At 47.4% G+C, this 14,398-nt stretch overlaps 1 protein-coding gene across 1 annotated transcript; it reads right to left on the bottom strand.

Moving 5' to 3' along the window:
• Positions 1-11,943: 11,943 nt before the first annotated feature.
• On the bottom strand, positions 11,944-14,398 carry LOC123123355 (chemocyanin). Its single transcript, XM_044543847.1, has 2 exons — positions 14,108-14,398; positions 11,944-12,731 (listed from the first exon to the last, which is right to left on the bottom strand). The coding sequence occupies exons 1-2, from the start codon at positions 14,280-14,282 to the stop codon at positions 12,274-12,276; spliced, it is 633 nt and encodes a 210-aa protein (XP_044399782.1). The 5' UTR covers positions 14,283-14,398; the 3' UTR covers positions 11,944-12,273.

The following is a 14,398-nucleotide window of genomic DNA, read 5'->3' as shown; positions in this document are numbered from 1 at the left end:
GCTGTTCAGCTCGAACCCCCACTCTCGATCATCACTATACGGCCGCCAAGTAACCTATAACCAAACAATGTTAGGCTCAAGTGAAAGTGTTACCGAAACAATAGTAAGCTCAAGTGAAAATGTAGCTTATACCTGGAAAGGCGTGAGAGCATCAAGCTCGTTGCTGAAGACCTTGTATAAGGCCTTTGATTCGCCCGTGTAGACACGCACCACGTCCCAAGCGTATGCGACGGTCGGGTTCCGATCATCTTCGTCATCTCTGCCATAGTCCGTCCATGCACGCGAGCGCATCTTCTCCGGACGGCCCACCGGGATTCGCTCCCACATCCAAATGGAGAGGCCCCATACACATCCACACATACCGGACGTGACTTCCGCTCTCTGGATCGCGTCGTCAAGCTACAAACCAAGTATAGATGATAAGATGTCAAAATGTAAAGCAGCACACGTCTGATATTTGAAAGAAAGTGATATTCACTTACCAAATGGTATAGGTAGGCGAGTCCGGCGGCCCCCCAGTTGTACCCCGCATCCCAGTCCTTTAGGAAGTCGAGATACATCCATAGGGCAGAGTTCGCGGAGCAGTCCAGAAACACTACCTCCGTGAGAATGTACCACAGGTAGGCCCTGGCGTACTGCTCCACCACCCGGGGCTCGGCATCTTCCGGGCACTTGCTCCGGTGCTCGAGGAGCCATGGCAGCGGTATGCCGAAAGTCCGGTTGCTCTTAGCGGGGGGGGGGGGGGGGCAGTCGCCGATGAGGCTGACAACCCTCTCGTGCTAGTTCGCCCTCTCCACTCTTCCTGTGAGAGCACGACCCTTGAGCGGTAGTGCCGTAATCATCGCCCAATCCTCGAGGGTCATGGTCATCTCCCCGCATGGAAGATGAAAGTTGTGCATCTCTGGCCGCCACCGGTCGATCAAAGCCGTGAGAGCTGAGTGAACGAGCGTCGGCGGCTTACGCTTGAACTGCAGGAGGAAACCCAATAGTCGGGCTCTCCTGAAGAATGATGCGTACCGATCGTCGTACTCCATCTTAACCATCGTCTTGTGAGCCCTCATCCACAGTGGCGGCAGCATCTGTGAAAATCAATAACCAAAGCATAATTAGCATGGACATAATAGTTAGCAAATTATTTTCATCAATTCGAAAGATTTGGTTTAAATGGTAATTACCACTCCATTCTCAATGAAACGGGCACGGTGACGCTTGTCGAACCTAGGGTCAAGCATTGTGTACTTCGTGCCGATGTCGTCCGCAAGAGGTGGCCTCCTAAAAGAATTGCATAAGCATCTCAAAAGATTTTTCAACATGAACTAGGGTTCAACATTAACTACGAAACATATCGATGCATAACAAAAATTAATCACATCCAACAGAACCTATGAGTTCAATCTTTGAATAATCATATATCATGATTATTATGAACATGAACTAAATACAATACATATATCAAGAACTAAATAAAATACTTCTATGAAGATGCAATCACCATGGTTCCAATGCATCATAACACATATTTCTCCAACAACATCCAACATGCATAATCTCATTTTTTGTTAAAAAACAAAAAAAATGAACTAGGGTTCATCTTGAGGATTCATACACTACATATAACAAATATATCAAATATTCATCTCCAATATTCATCATACACTACATCCAATACTTGCATCATAGCATAGGAACATGCATCATCCATCATATAAAAAAACCATTCAAATCAATTATGAACTAGGGTTCATCTTAACACAACCATACCATATTTCAATATAGTTCATATCTAACACAATATAACATCTAGAATCAACCTAAATCAATCCTAGGGTTAATTTTTTTTCAAATAGGAGTTATTTGAATCGAATAATGTGACGAATCGAAAAGTGTTTGATTAAAACTTATTGGAGGGATTGAAAGATCTTACTTTTCTTTCTTCGGGGCCATCTCGATCCGCAAAATCCGTCAAGAAACGAAGAAGATCGAAGGGGGAGTGGAGGGGATGAGAGAGGGCGAGTTGGAGCAACTGCTCTGTTCTTCGTGGTGGGGGCGGCTGGGTGGGGGAGAAGGGGTGGGGGCGGCCGGCCCGCGGTTTATATATGCCCACACCCTACTGCCAGAGACTCCGGCGGTAGGTTCAGACAACCTACCGCCGGGTGGAGCGGCGGTAGGGTGTGACGGAGGGGGCACGGAGGCCGTTATCGTTGCTGACGTGGACAAGTTTGCTACCGCTGCTGGTCTCGGCGGTAGGCTATATGATCCTACCGCCAGGCCCCCTGGCGGTAGGCAAAAGGGTCAGATCATGAAATATTTTCGAACGGGGGTCAGATCCTGATTTTGTTTGCACAAAGGGTCAAAACACGAAATTTTGCCACCGTGAGAGCAATGAGGTATCCTGCATGGTATTCTTTTCTGGTATTGGCAACATTTGCGTGGATAGTCCTTCTCAGATCTTGGGGATGAAACATAAAAAATGCAGAAAATGAAATTTTGTAATGAAATATAAAACCTTGGGAATGTACGCTATAATACAAAACTTTATCCAAGTTTGTTCCTTATCATATGTATAGATTTCGAGTGCGATGTTGAGGAAGGTATCATGCAAAGGAACCATTAATTGTGAATTTATTCTGAGTGCAATGTTGAGGAAGGTATCATGCAAAGGAAGCATTGTGAAATGAATCCCAGGAATCAACAATGTTTGACAGCTGACCATCACACATGGTTTGGAAAGGGAATTGTGTGTGATGTGTCTAGCCGCCGTTAAATATGTCACCAATATGTGATACTACATCTATCACATTTGGTTAAAATCCTCTCTCTCTCTCTCTCTCTCTCTCTCTCTCTTCCTAGAGTTTTCAGATGACATCCACATCCCCGAATACATGTTCTTGACATAAATTATTTTCCTTACAACCAAGTTGACTACTTGGTGAAAAAGTGGAAGCTGCACATTTCGCTAAAGTTAAGTTGGAACATTCACGCTTTTAGTTATTCTAGAATAGAATATATAATATAATTGTGCCCTGTTGTATAAGGTAGATTAGGGTGAAGTACCAATCCGTCTCAAGCACTAACGCGAAAGGAAGACAGAAGGTGTCATGAACAACTCGACATCTTTGTCCTCTGGAACATAATTTTGGTTATCCAACAATAAATTTGGTTACTGCTGGGTATCCACGTTTCTCAGTACCAAGTCGGTAACAGAACTAGGAAACCTCTGATTAGTGTAGGTGACAGCGCATTTTTGTATAGCAATAAGCGATACATAGCAAATGAAGTACACCATCTCTGCCAAGGGGGGTCCAATAGGGTGTAGGGTGTGGCCACTAGTGCAATGCCATATGTATATATTAGGAATGGAGAAAAAGGGATTTTGGCCTAGGCCAAGTAGTGAAGTGAAGAGCCGAATCAATCCCAGTTGCATCTCTCGATTTGCGTTGAGGCCAAGGGATCTCGATCGATCGCTATTTGCAACAGGACATGAGCGCACCGTTAGGCAGAACGCAGGGACTTGCAGCAGGAATCCCAACCCCATTAGTACTTTCTTCTTTGCACTATCAATAAATAGTTGGTCAAACTTAATAAGTTTGACCTTAAACAAATTTTGTATGCACTACAATTTGCCAAAGGGAATACTAGTACTAGCCCTAGCGCAAGGGAGAATATGACAGTAGCCAGCAGGGGCTAGGATGCAAATGCACAACATAGGGTGGCACCACGCATTGTAGTATCTACTAGAAACTATATAGGTTTATGGCTCTACTTTGACAAAATAAACTAATCATGGGTGGTTCCTCTCTTCGGAACATGTCCTAGATCTTTGACTCATCCTCTCTTCAATATTCATAATTTTCTATATCTTTTTGCGTTGTAGAATTACATCGTTGATTCATTAGTGATGAACACAAAAAAATGATTCGACGCAATTGAAGAAGTGAAATTGCCCCACCCTAGCTTAAAATCCTAGACCTGCCACTTTCTCCACCCCATCATGTATGATCCAGGTACGCGGATTTAGAAATCTCAATACAAAGATGGTGATAGAGAAACAAACTAAATATGTCAATCCATTCATCGACTAAACTCTCAACTACATTCTCTTAACCGCTGGCATTGCCACCGTCGACCAAAAGTAGCCTCTATCGCTTTTCAAGATCACCAAAGCGATTTCTCTAGGAATTAAGTAGCCACCATGAATATCACTTAACCAGATATAGAACTCACCTGAGAAATCCCTTGAGTACAAGAAAAGGCACATGGGGCCCACCCATGATGGTTGATACCTCTACGGAGGGGGAAAAGCACCCTAAGCCCACCAAGAGTGATAATTTCCAATTGACAATTCCTTTCTAGAAATGGATTCCAAAGCAAAAGTGTGTATGTCACATTTGTAGTATTGAGACACAAAACACATAGTAAAAAACATCTCCCAAGTTTTTTTAGAGGGATGCGTGAGGGTTGGATGGGGGCGCCACAACCCCACAGTTATCTTGATCTCCCCTCCTCATCTCCACTGCTTCACCCTCGCCATCTCCCTTCATCCTCTAAAGAGGAGGAGTAGCTTCATGTCAGTCTATTTGATGGCGCCTCATCATTTCTTGTATGCCACTCTTTAACATTATTCTTGAGCAATGTCCAAATGTGGTAGAAGATAAAGGGCTTTCCTTTTAACTAGGTATTGTCTTGTATTTCTCTTGGATGTAGGTCACCCATTCCATTGAACAATTCATAAGAAAAATATGGTTTCAACTTTCAAGATATCAAGTACACAGGAGAGTTGACGATATGATCATAGTACTCACATGATCCTAAAATGGCACACCACTTGGAGGAAGTCCCACCCACCGGTTGCAACACTCTTGAATCGGGCTTCAATGATGTGCGAGTGACTGAGTGTTCGGTTGGAAGGTATCTTCACATTGTGATGGTAGTGCACCTCCAATAGTTGATGTTAGATTGATCATTCATCTTCCCGCATCAATTTTCATAGTCTCCCATGCCACCACCAAGGCCACATCCTCATCTATCCTATAATTGACTAATGATTTTTCTTTGTTTCGATCACTCAGAGTGCCAACGTGCCAACCTGCATGCCATATTTTTTTCCTTCTACATGAGCATTTGACATTGAGAAATAAATGTTGTCCATGGCCCACGAGATTGCTTATCATGCTCATGAAAGAACCGACACCAGCTATGGCTTGATCACTAGCATTCAACGAGAACATTTCACTACCAAAGCTACAACCACAATTGGACCCAAAAAAACAAGATTCCCTCACCTTGTTGGCATTATACCAAACACCTGAGTAGTGTTTACGATGCCAACGTCGTCGCCGCCCATGGCAGCCGATGGAAGAGCTTCGAAGGGAGGGTGTCATGGGGATGGTAGGACCCGACCGCACTTTGGCACTGCCACTACTAGGGAAAACCCTAGCAGTAGCGCGGGTATTTTGCCTATCAGTAGCGTGGGACGTCGCGCTACTGATAAGGCGCTACAGCTAACGTGTAGCAGTAGCGCCTGTCGTCCCACGCTACTGCTATACATGGATAGCAGTAGCGCACTTTAGGGAAGAGCGCTGCTGCTAATATCTGCAGTGCTTTTTACAGGGAAGCGCTACTGGTAAGGCAGCGCTACTGCTAACTTTGTTCCCCTCGCTACTGCTAGTTTTATTAGTTTTTTTTGCATATTTGTTTTGTATCTAAATAGGCTTTATGCAATAATCTTTAGCATATCATACACATACAAATGTAATCATAGCATATACATACAACTAGTCTCATCAAATCATGTCATCATCATAATCATCATCCAACACAAAGTGGTCTCTCGTCATCATCTCGAAAATAGCGATACAAGTCTCGATTACTTGCAACTACATCGTCATCCATCTAAACAATGATATACACGAGAAGAGCTATCACTTTGAGTGAGAGCGGAACTATATAGTACATGAGTTCGTATCCCTCTCTCGCATTAGCGTGAACCTAAACTAACTACTGCCTGTCGCTCGGAAACCGGAAACCGGTACACCTGGGCCTGACACTCCGGCCACTCGTCGTACATATACTCCTGGCGTAGAACTTCTTCGCCATCGATGATCTATGCACCTGCATCGTCACATGAGTCGATGATATGCAACATATATAGTTGAGCAACAGAAAGAGACAGACTTGGCAAAAATAGAAGCAACATATCATAAGCATAAATAACAAAGTTGATCGTACCCAAAATGCCCTAACTAGAGTGATCGTCGCTAGTCGAGGAGGACGGTTTAATTACATCACAAATAAAGTTTCGTCGTGCATAACTCAAAGTTTCGTCATACAGAAAGTATGGACTAAACGGACACATTGTCATATATCGACAATCACTCCAACATGTCGTGCCATCCATCCAAGTCAGGGAGATAGTCCCCGAGCCTAGTGAAAGGCTTCAGGTCGAGACGCTGAGAGGCTACCCGTGTTCGGACGTCTTCCCGCGACATTTGTCCTTCTTCGTAGAACATCCCTGTTTTTCCGACGACCTCCTTCATGATGATTTGGGCAAGTTCGCGCTGGATGTGATAGAACTCAGCTCGAAGTCGATGATCCTCGATATCTCCTACGTTCTTTGCCCATTGCAGAATATGGGCATCGCCGGATGTAGGTGACATGCGAAGGTTCTGGTGATCCCGTCTGTACTCCAGCATGTGGTGTAGGACATAGAATCCATCATTAGGAGAATCACTCGGTTGCTGGATGCAGCAGAAGTCGGTCTTATGGCCGAAGGCGAGCCTGCCGCCCCTTCTCTTCTTGTCCTTGACCTCTCCACCCTGTGCGTCGTAGTAAAACATAGCACTGTCGAGAACATCCTTGATGTGGGTGTAATCTTTTTTCTTAATGTTCTTGGACGAGTCCAAGTAAAGAGCGTGGGAGTATCGGGGGTAGAGGATGATGAGGACGGCGCGCCCGCCGCTGCGCAAAATAAGTACACCTCAAATTAATTAGCCTCCACCGTGCAAATGAATGATTGAAATCGAAGGAAGGATATCCGCGCGGATGACTTACAGGGGATGAAAAGGCACGAGAAATGCCTCCTTGTCCTTATTAGCGAGCATGAAATTGACGATGTATTCCCTCGCGTATTCACGGTGCTTTGCGCAGACTCCCAAGAAGCCCTCGTGCATGAAGTACGGGTCAGCGACACAGATATGAGGTATCTGCTCAACCCCGATGATGTAGTTCATGTGCAAGGCATAAAGGCGGACAAACGTAAAATCCAGCTTCTTCACGTGAAACATGTCGAATATGTAATCGAATCGAAGGAAGAACTTATCCGCGGGGAAGAAGTCGACGTACGACAATTGCCGCGGAACGTTAACCACGTAGAGTGGGTATCCTGGATCTTTCGAGGCGATGAGGCCTTTCTCTATCCGCAGCACATCGTCATGAAGTCTCCTTAGATCGCCGAATCTGGCCCCTAGCGCTGCTGCAGGTAGGATTGGTTGACCGGGGATATGCCATTTATCCGCACCGGGGATATCTATACGGTCTTGAACCCGAGGCTGCTGAGGCGGCTGGATCATAGAATCAGCTTTTTTGCCTTTCCTCGATCTCTTCCTAGACTTCTTTACTACGGGAAGGTCGTCCATAATACGTTCAGCCTCCGGAGACGGCAATTCAGGCACCGACTCATGACGCTCAAACCCTAGTTAAGTAGGTGCCAGTATAGACATACTGTTGAGTGCCATCCACATCCTCATCCTCATCCATGGCGACGTCATCAGTGACTAATGGAGCCTCTTCCTCACCCCGTCCGCTATCACCCAACCCGACACCCGACGCTAATTGGGTAGGTGGGGTGTTGATGTTCATACCTTGCTGAGGCTGCGTGCTCGTGGGTGTGCTCCCGGCCGCCTCCAGACGAAGCAGACTCTTTGGCCACAACAGTACCCACCCATTGCAACAATCACCAAGCCGCCGCGGGGTCTCGTCGTCGTCCCCCACTAGTACCAGAGGAGGCAAATTCTCGTGGCCCGGTTTGACACTGGCCACGGAAATCTTGAAGACGTTCGGGGGGATCGGCCGGCTGTGGAACAATGGTTCCTTCGGCTTCATTATCGTCGCCTTCCCCACATCCACCTTCTGGTCGCCGATGGTGTACAATATGGTGCACGGGGTTTTGTCGGCCTACAAAGAAAATTCTGCGACGTGAGACATCCAAAAGGCAACGAAAACGGGAGATTATACATTTATTGAAGGGGGGCCGGTGTGACAGATACCGTGAGGGCGTCGAGCTCAGCCAAAGATGAAGCACCGCCGAGCACGTCCGATGCGGGAGCAGGTGCGGGAGCCGGTGCGGGAGCAGGTGCTGGTGCAACGCTAGTCGAGCTGCTCCCCAAGAAGTCAGCAACGGGAAAGTCCGCTGCATTTTTTTTCTGGATTTTGCCTGGTCCAATTGAAAACGGCCGGAACCAAGGAAGTAGACATATCTACAACCACCTGTTTTGCGGCAGCTACCGCTGTTGCGACTGTCTGAGATGATTTCTTCTCAACCGCAATCTCAACCTTCTTGTCGATGTTTTCTTCAGTTAACCTCCGTCTTTCCTTTCTCTCCTCCGTGGTCTCACGGCAGTACTTCTTCCACGTGGCGCTGTCTCTGACACCGTGCACGCGTCCATACGACGGTCGAGTCTCCACAGGGAGTCGTTTCAATATGTTCAACGCCCGGTTGAATGGAGTGTCCCACTTGGGCCTCTCCAACGCCTCAGATGGCGAGTTGCTTTCGGCCGCAATCCTGTGCTACTCTCTCTGCAAAAGGCACAAGGATCGTTTACAAATATGACTAACGTGCAGTCGAACTGATCAGAAACTAAAATTACCAGCAGTCTCATGAACTCCATCGTGACCGCGTTCGTCTCGAAAACCTTCTTCATTGGGTCCCAACGGTGCCGGGCCCTGAGGACGTCACGCTCCTGCGGGACGGTGAACTCTGCCAAGGGGTCTGGGATGCCCAGACTCACGGCTTCCGCGTCCTCCTTGGCCCATTTGGACCTCTTCCCGCTGTAACCACGGCTTCCGAGGTGGTGGCTCCCAATGTTCCTCTCTTGAAGCCCCTTCATGTACTTAGACTTTTTTTGGCAGCTTCGGCCTCGCAAGCCGCCTTGAATATTTCGAAGTGCTCTGCCGTGATTGTCAAATTATCCTTTACAATCTCGGAGTAGGGTTCCTTTTTGTCGATGATCCTTGCTTTCACCCTTGTTTTCCAGGCGGCCAACGCGTCGCTAAACCTGGTCATGGCGTGTTTGTTTATCTTCTTCATTGTCGGGTCCTTATCTGGATCTTTATAATCCTTTTCATTCCGGCCCGGGAACAAGAATATCTGGTGCAGCTTCTTTAGGAGGGAGGGCCTCATATTATCTATCTTCTGTAGTTTCTCATCGTTGATGGTGGCGGTTGTCCGTACGATGCAGCCTATTTGATTGCCGTAGCACGCGCGCGCTTCCTGGGGCGCTTTTGGCTCAAAATTGCCGTCGTCCACCTCCGTGACCACCAGTCTAGTAGTCCCGAGCTTGTTAGGAAGCCGTTGCCTCTTTGCTTTCGGTTCTACACCGGCTCCGCTAGTCTCGGCGCCGGTCTCAGTCTGAGCGCCGGTCTCGATGCCAGTCTCAGTCTCAGCGCCGGTCTCAGTCTCAGCACCGGTCTGCGTGTCGGTCTCAGTCCCCAATGCCACCGGTGGGCCCAACAACAACATCGGTTGATCGTCGGCAAGGCTCAAAAATTAGTCTGCCGCCCGGTAGACGTCGTCGCAATCACCAGAACCTTGTCCTTCATCGTTGCTAGCCATGTTTCCTACGATTAAATCTAGTCAATTAATTCTAGACCTAATAAATGAATAATGACATAAAAAAGGCCTATTGTTTTGCAGGAACGTTGACTCCTTCCCGGTGCGGCAAATCCCGGGCACTCGATATGTCCTAGTTTGTAGCACAAGTCATGCCGAAATTCACGGAAAATTTCGGCATGACCTTTGCTAAAAAGTGGACAAATCGAGAACCTCAAATTTGCCGGAACGGAAATGAATCAACATTCCGGCAAAACATAGGCCACTCGGCTTCATTCCCTGGAAACAACAAAAGGCCACTTGGGCACAATCGAAACATGTGCAAACACAATTGAGGAATTTGCATATATCCTGACCACTTCAAATTTGCATGTCCTAGCGTTTGACACTACAAGAAAATCTACACAAATCTCATGCTCTCTCAAACTCAATTCAAAAACCAATATAGATTATATTTAGTTAACTACTGAACTAAACTTTACTCTAAACTAAACCCTACTGCCCTAATTAACATCTAGTTAAACAAACTCAATTCAAAAACTAAACCCTACTGAACTAATTAACATCAACATTATCTACTACTTAACATCTATTATTACCCTAACTAAAAACATCAACATTATCTACTACTTAACATTAACATCTATTAACTAAAAAGGATGGGTGGGGGGGCTTACAGAGAGGGGAGAGACGGTGGCGGGGAGGTGCTCGGCGACGGAGGTAGGGGCGGCGAGGGCGGGCTCGGGATCGGGAGGCGGTGGTCCTGGGCGGGCTCGGGGGCGGTGAGGTCGAGGGCGGCGGCGGTGAGGTCGAGGGAGGCGACGGTGAGGTCGAGGGCGGCCCGAGAGGCGGCGGCGGTGAGGATGAGCGCGGCGTCGACGCCGGCAGGAGACAGCGGCGAAGTGGGGGCGACGGCGAACTGGGGCGAGGGATTTGGGGGAGAAGTGGTGGCCGGGGGAAACCGTTTTTGGGTTAAGTCAAAAATACCGGTAGCGCGTTACAGAAAACGCGCTATAGCTAAGTTAGCTATAGCGCGTTTCAGCGAACGCGCTACTACTACGTCTTCCTCCTTTTTTCCTTTTTCATTTATTTTTCTTTACATTTTATATTTTTTCTTTCTCCTTTTTCTATTTCTTTTATTTTCATTTACTTTTCTATTCGTTTTTCATTTCATTTTATTTTCGTTAGCAGTAGCGCTTTACGCATAAACGCGTTGCTATAAGTATATTAGCGGTAGCGCGGTTTTTGGAAGATCGCTACTACTATGTGTAGCCCATCGGCTAAGTGGTTAGAATTTTAGTAGTAGCGAGTTTTCTATGAAACGCGCTACTGATATATATGCATCTGCAGCGCGCTTATTTTGCACGCGCTACTGCTGTCTAGTAGTAGCGTGCTTTTTTAACAAGCACTACTGCTAAAGTTTTGTATAACGTTTTCCCTAATAGTGTGCCTTAGTCTTTCGAGGCACTTTGGCTGCGATCGGAGGATGCATCGATGCGGGATGCTTGTGCCAGGAGGCACCGGGTCCTCGAGGAGGCGATGTTGGACATCAACGGTGTGTGTGGGGAGGGGGAGATGGTGCTGAACTAAACGATGGCACCACACTTCCATGCTGATAGTGCGACGACGCAACTTGCTCGGGAGGCGTGCATGGGCAGCGACGTGAGGTCGCGCAGAGGAGGGGAGAGGACACGGAGTGGTAGGCAGTGTCCATGGTGTCGATGGCAAAGTCACTTAGGCGACATGGAAGGAAGAAGAGATTGGAGGTTGGTTGGGGTGAAACTTCCCTCCCGCCAACGATGGGATTTTTGGGGGAAGGTCCTAAGGAGGCAGGTGATTTTTTAGCTTATACCCTGAAAATATATGGACATTCTACACTTTAGCAATTCTGATAGAGTTGGGTTTAAACCTGTATTTGCAGTTTTTAGGGACAATGCAGACTTCTAGAGATTCTCCTAGAGTTGCTCAATACTGGAGTCAAACACACCCTAAGTCCACCAACAGTATTCTCGCAAAAAAAAATTAAAAAAAATGTCCAACAACAGTAGAAAAATCACAACTACCTTCCCAAGAAATAATGCATATGGAGATTCAAAATAAAATTAAAAAAATGCATATGCAACATGTAACTTTTACAGCGTTGATATACGAAACACAGGTACAAAATATCCATGGATACACACCAGAGTCAAAAACGGGTAAAAACAGAGATAAGGTGCAAAACACTTGCCCTGTTCGGTTTGAGGAGGTTTGGCAGGGATTAGCAGGGAATATAGCTCAAAGTCCTGCCAATCAATCACTCTTAATCCACGGCAATCCTTGCCAAACCGAACATCCCCTCAAACCATCGGAAATCAAGTACCAAGAATTAACACTCCACGCATAACTGGAAAAAGAATCGGACACCGAGAGATCCACGCAAGGCCGACGGAATGGAGGATGGCAATCTACTGTAGCATCGCCATGGACGCGGCCATGGCCAATGCCACGGCATAGCCCGCGCGGACGACGCCGGCGCCGTTGGAATTCGGCGCGGGCGCGGTCGTCGTTGCCCCTCCGTCAGACGAAGTCGCCGCGGCGGGCGGGGTCGAGGCGCTGCTCTCGCTGGTGTCTCCGGCGCGCGGGGACGCCGCGGCCGGCGCCGGCGCGGTGGCGGAGGGCGACGGGGACGGGGACGGGGCCGAGGAGCGGGCCTTCTGTGTCTTGAGCACGCGGACGTTGAGCTTCTGGCCGGCGGCGCAGTGGCCCGGCACGCCGCAGATGAAGAAGCGGTGGCCGGGGCTCTTGATGGTGACCTTGTCGTCGCCGGAGGTGTGCGTGGCGATGGGCGTCGAGTTGGTGCAGCTGCTGTAGTCCGCCTTGTTCACCTCCAGCACGTTGTGGATGCCCTGCGGGTACTTGAACTCTGCGTGCAGTGCAGACACGCAAATCAGATTGGCGCCATGAACCCATGATCACCGCAGGAAATTAATTAAAAACTGATTACTTTTAGATCATCTTTTGAATCACATTCACACCAAATGGATGAAATGATCACGCAAAGTGTCGGGAATGGAACCAAAACGTGCATCACAAGGTAGGTAGATCGGTCGATCGAGAGAAGGAAATGAGTACACTGGCTTTCCGCGCCAAAGCTATAGCTAGCAAGCTGGTACACACATGCTTCTGATTTACTCATGATTGAAAGTGTCAAAGTGCTTCACTTTACAACCAATGAGGACTCCAACTACTAGCCTGGAAGATGCAACTATTACTCATTTCACAATAGTTTGACAATATGCAAATGATTTCCTAGGGGTTTCAGACCTGCTAGGTGCTTTATCTACTGAAATGCAACTGGCATGCTGGAGCATCAGGCACACCACATGACCGCAATGCAGTACTGAAGCCATTTCTTACTCTTCCGAGCTAAAAGCTCAGGCAGGAGGTGCACTGGCAGATCTAGCAAACAGTGAGAACAATAAATGGGGCGGCACAACTGCCACGATTTATGGCATGTGCAGTTTCGTGAATTCAGAGTTCACTAGGTGTCCATGTAGATTTTTCTTTTCATTTGAAAACGAAGAAGTAACGGAGGGCGATCTGCCCACCTGAACTCTGCATTTCTTCAGACACAGAATAGTAATGCAGAGAGGGTGAGCTAAATTTATAGGTCATGTAAATACTGTGCACAGGCAGCATGAAACCTCTGTGAACGCCTTTAAGACCCACCGACCACGCAAAACTTGCAGGTGTGTACTGCAGCGTGCAGTAAAATCGAAGAAAGTGCAGGTAGGTAAAGTGCTATATTTTTCCCTCAAATTTCATTTTTTTTATGGCACCGTCAAAAGCAGGATTCTTCATCTGAACGCAAGACGCAAAAATAGATGGACGGTGCATCCCTAAAGTATTCATCTGACGGCGACAAGTCATTAGCACTCCGTCTTTGCATCAGTAATCATGGAGATGGGAGAAGAGATGCTGCCTGCTCAATAATCACACCTGTGCCGCTTAACTACCCCACTATTTCTTTAAATCACACTAGTATTACCTCCGGATCAAAATGTATAACGTTTTTCTAGGTTAGTTTAGCCTGAAAAAAAGTCTTATATTTTGATATGGAGGTAGTATGATTTTACTGTTTAAAATGCATCGACAAACAGAGAACTTCACAATTCTTTCGCGTAGAGTTTATGACTCCAAGGATGCATGTATCAAAGTTCAGCAAGAAGGAAGCTACCACAGAAGAGAGGAACAAGATGTGTAGCTAGTCTGAAAACTACTCTGAACTGAGGAACTTACCGATGACGTCCCCCACTTTGAAGGTCTGCTTCCCAGCCCAGTCGGCGTAGTTGACGTTGCCGAGGATGGTCCACCCGGAGGAGCCGCCGACCTGGTAGACCGCCGCCGACGAGCTCGCCACCATGCCGGCCAACGCCAGAGCCATCACCACGGCCATGCCCCTCACGCCCTTCATCTCTCTCTCACACACCCTCTGCTTCTGTGGAAGGAAGGGTAGATAGAGATGCCAAGAGCAGAGCACACGGAACGAATGTTGAGCAGAGCAGTACTCTCTCGCGCTCTGCCTTGCCC

Source organism: Triticum aestivum, chromosome 5D (assembly GCF_018294505.1).
Source record: "Triticum aestivum cultivar Chinese Spring chromosome 5D, IWGSC CS RefSeq v2.1, whole genome shotgun sequence".
Classification (NCBI taxonomy): Eukaryota; Viridiplantae; Streptophyta; class Magnoliopsida; order Poales; family Poaceae; genus Triticum; species Triticum aestivum.
This window is presented reverse-complemented; position numbering and strand designations above follow the sequence as displayed.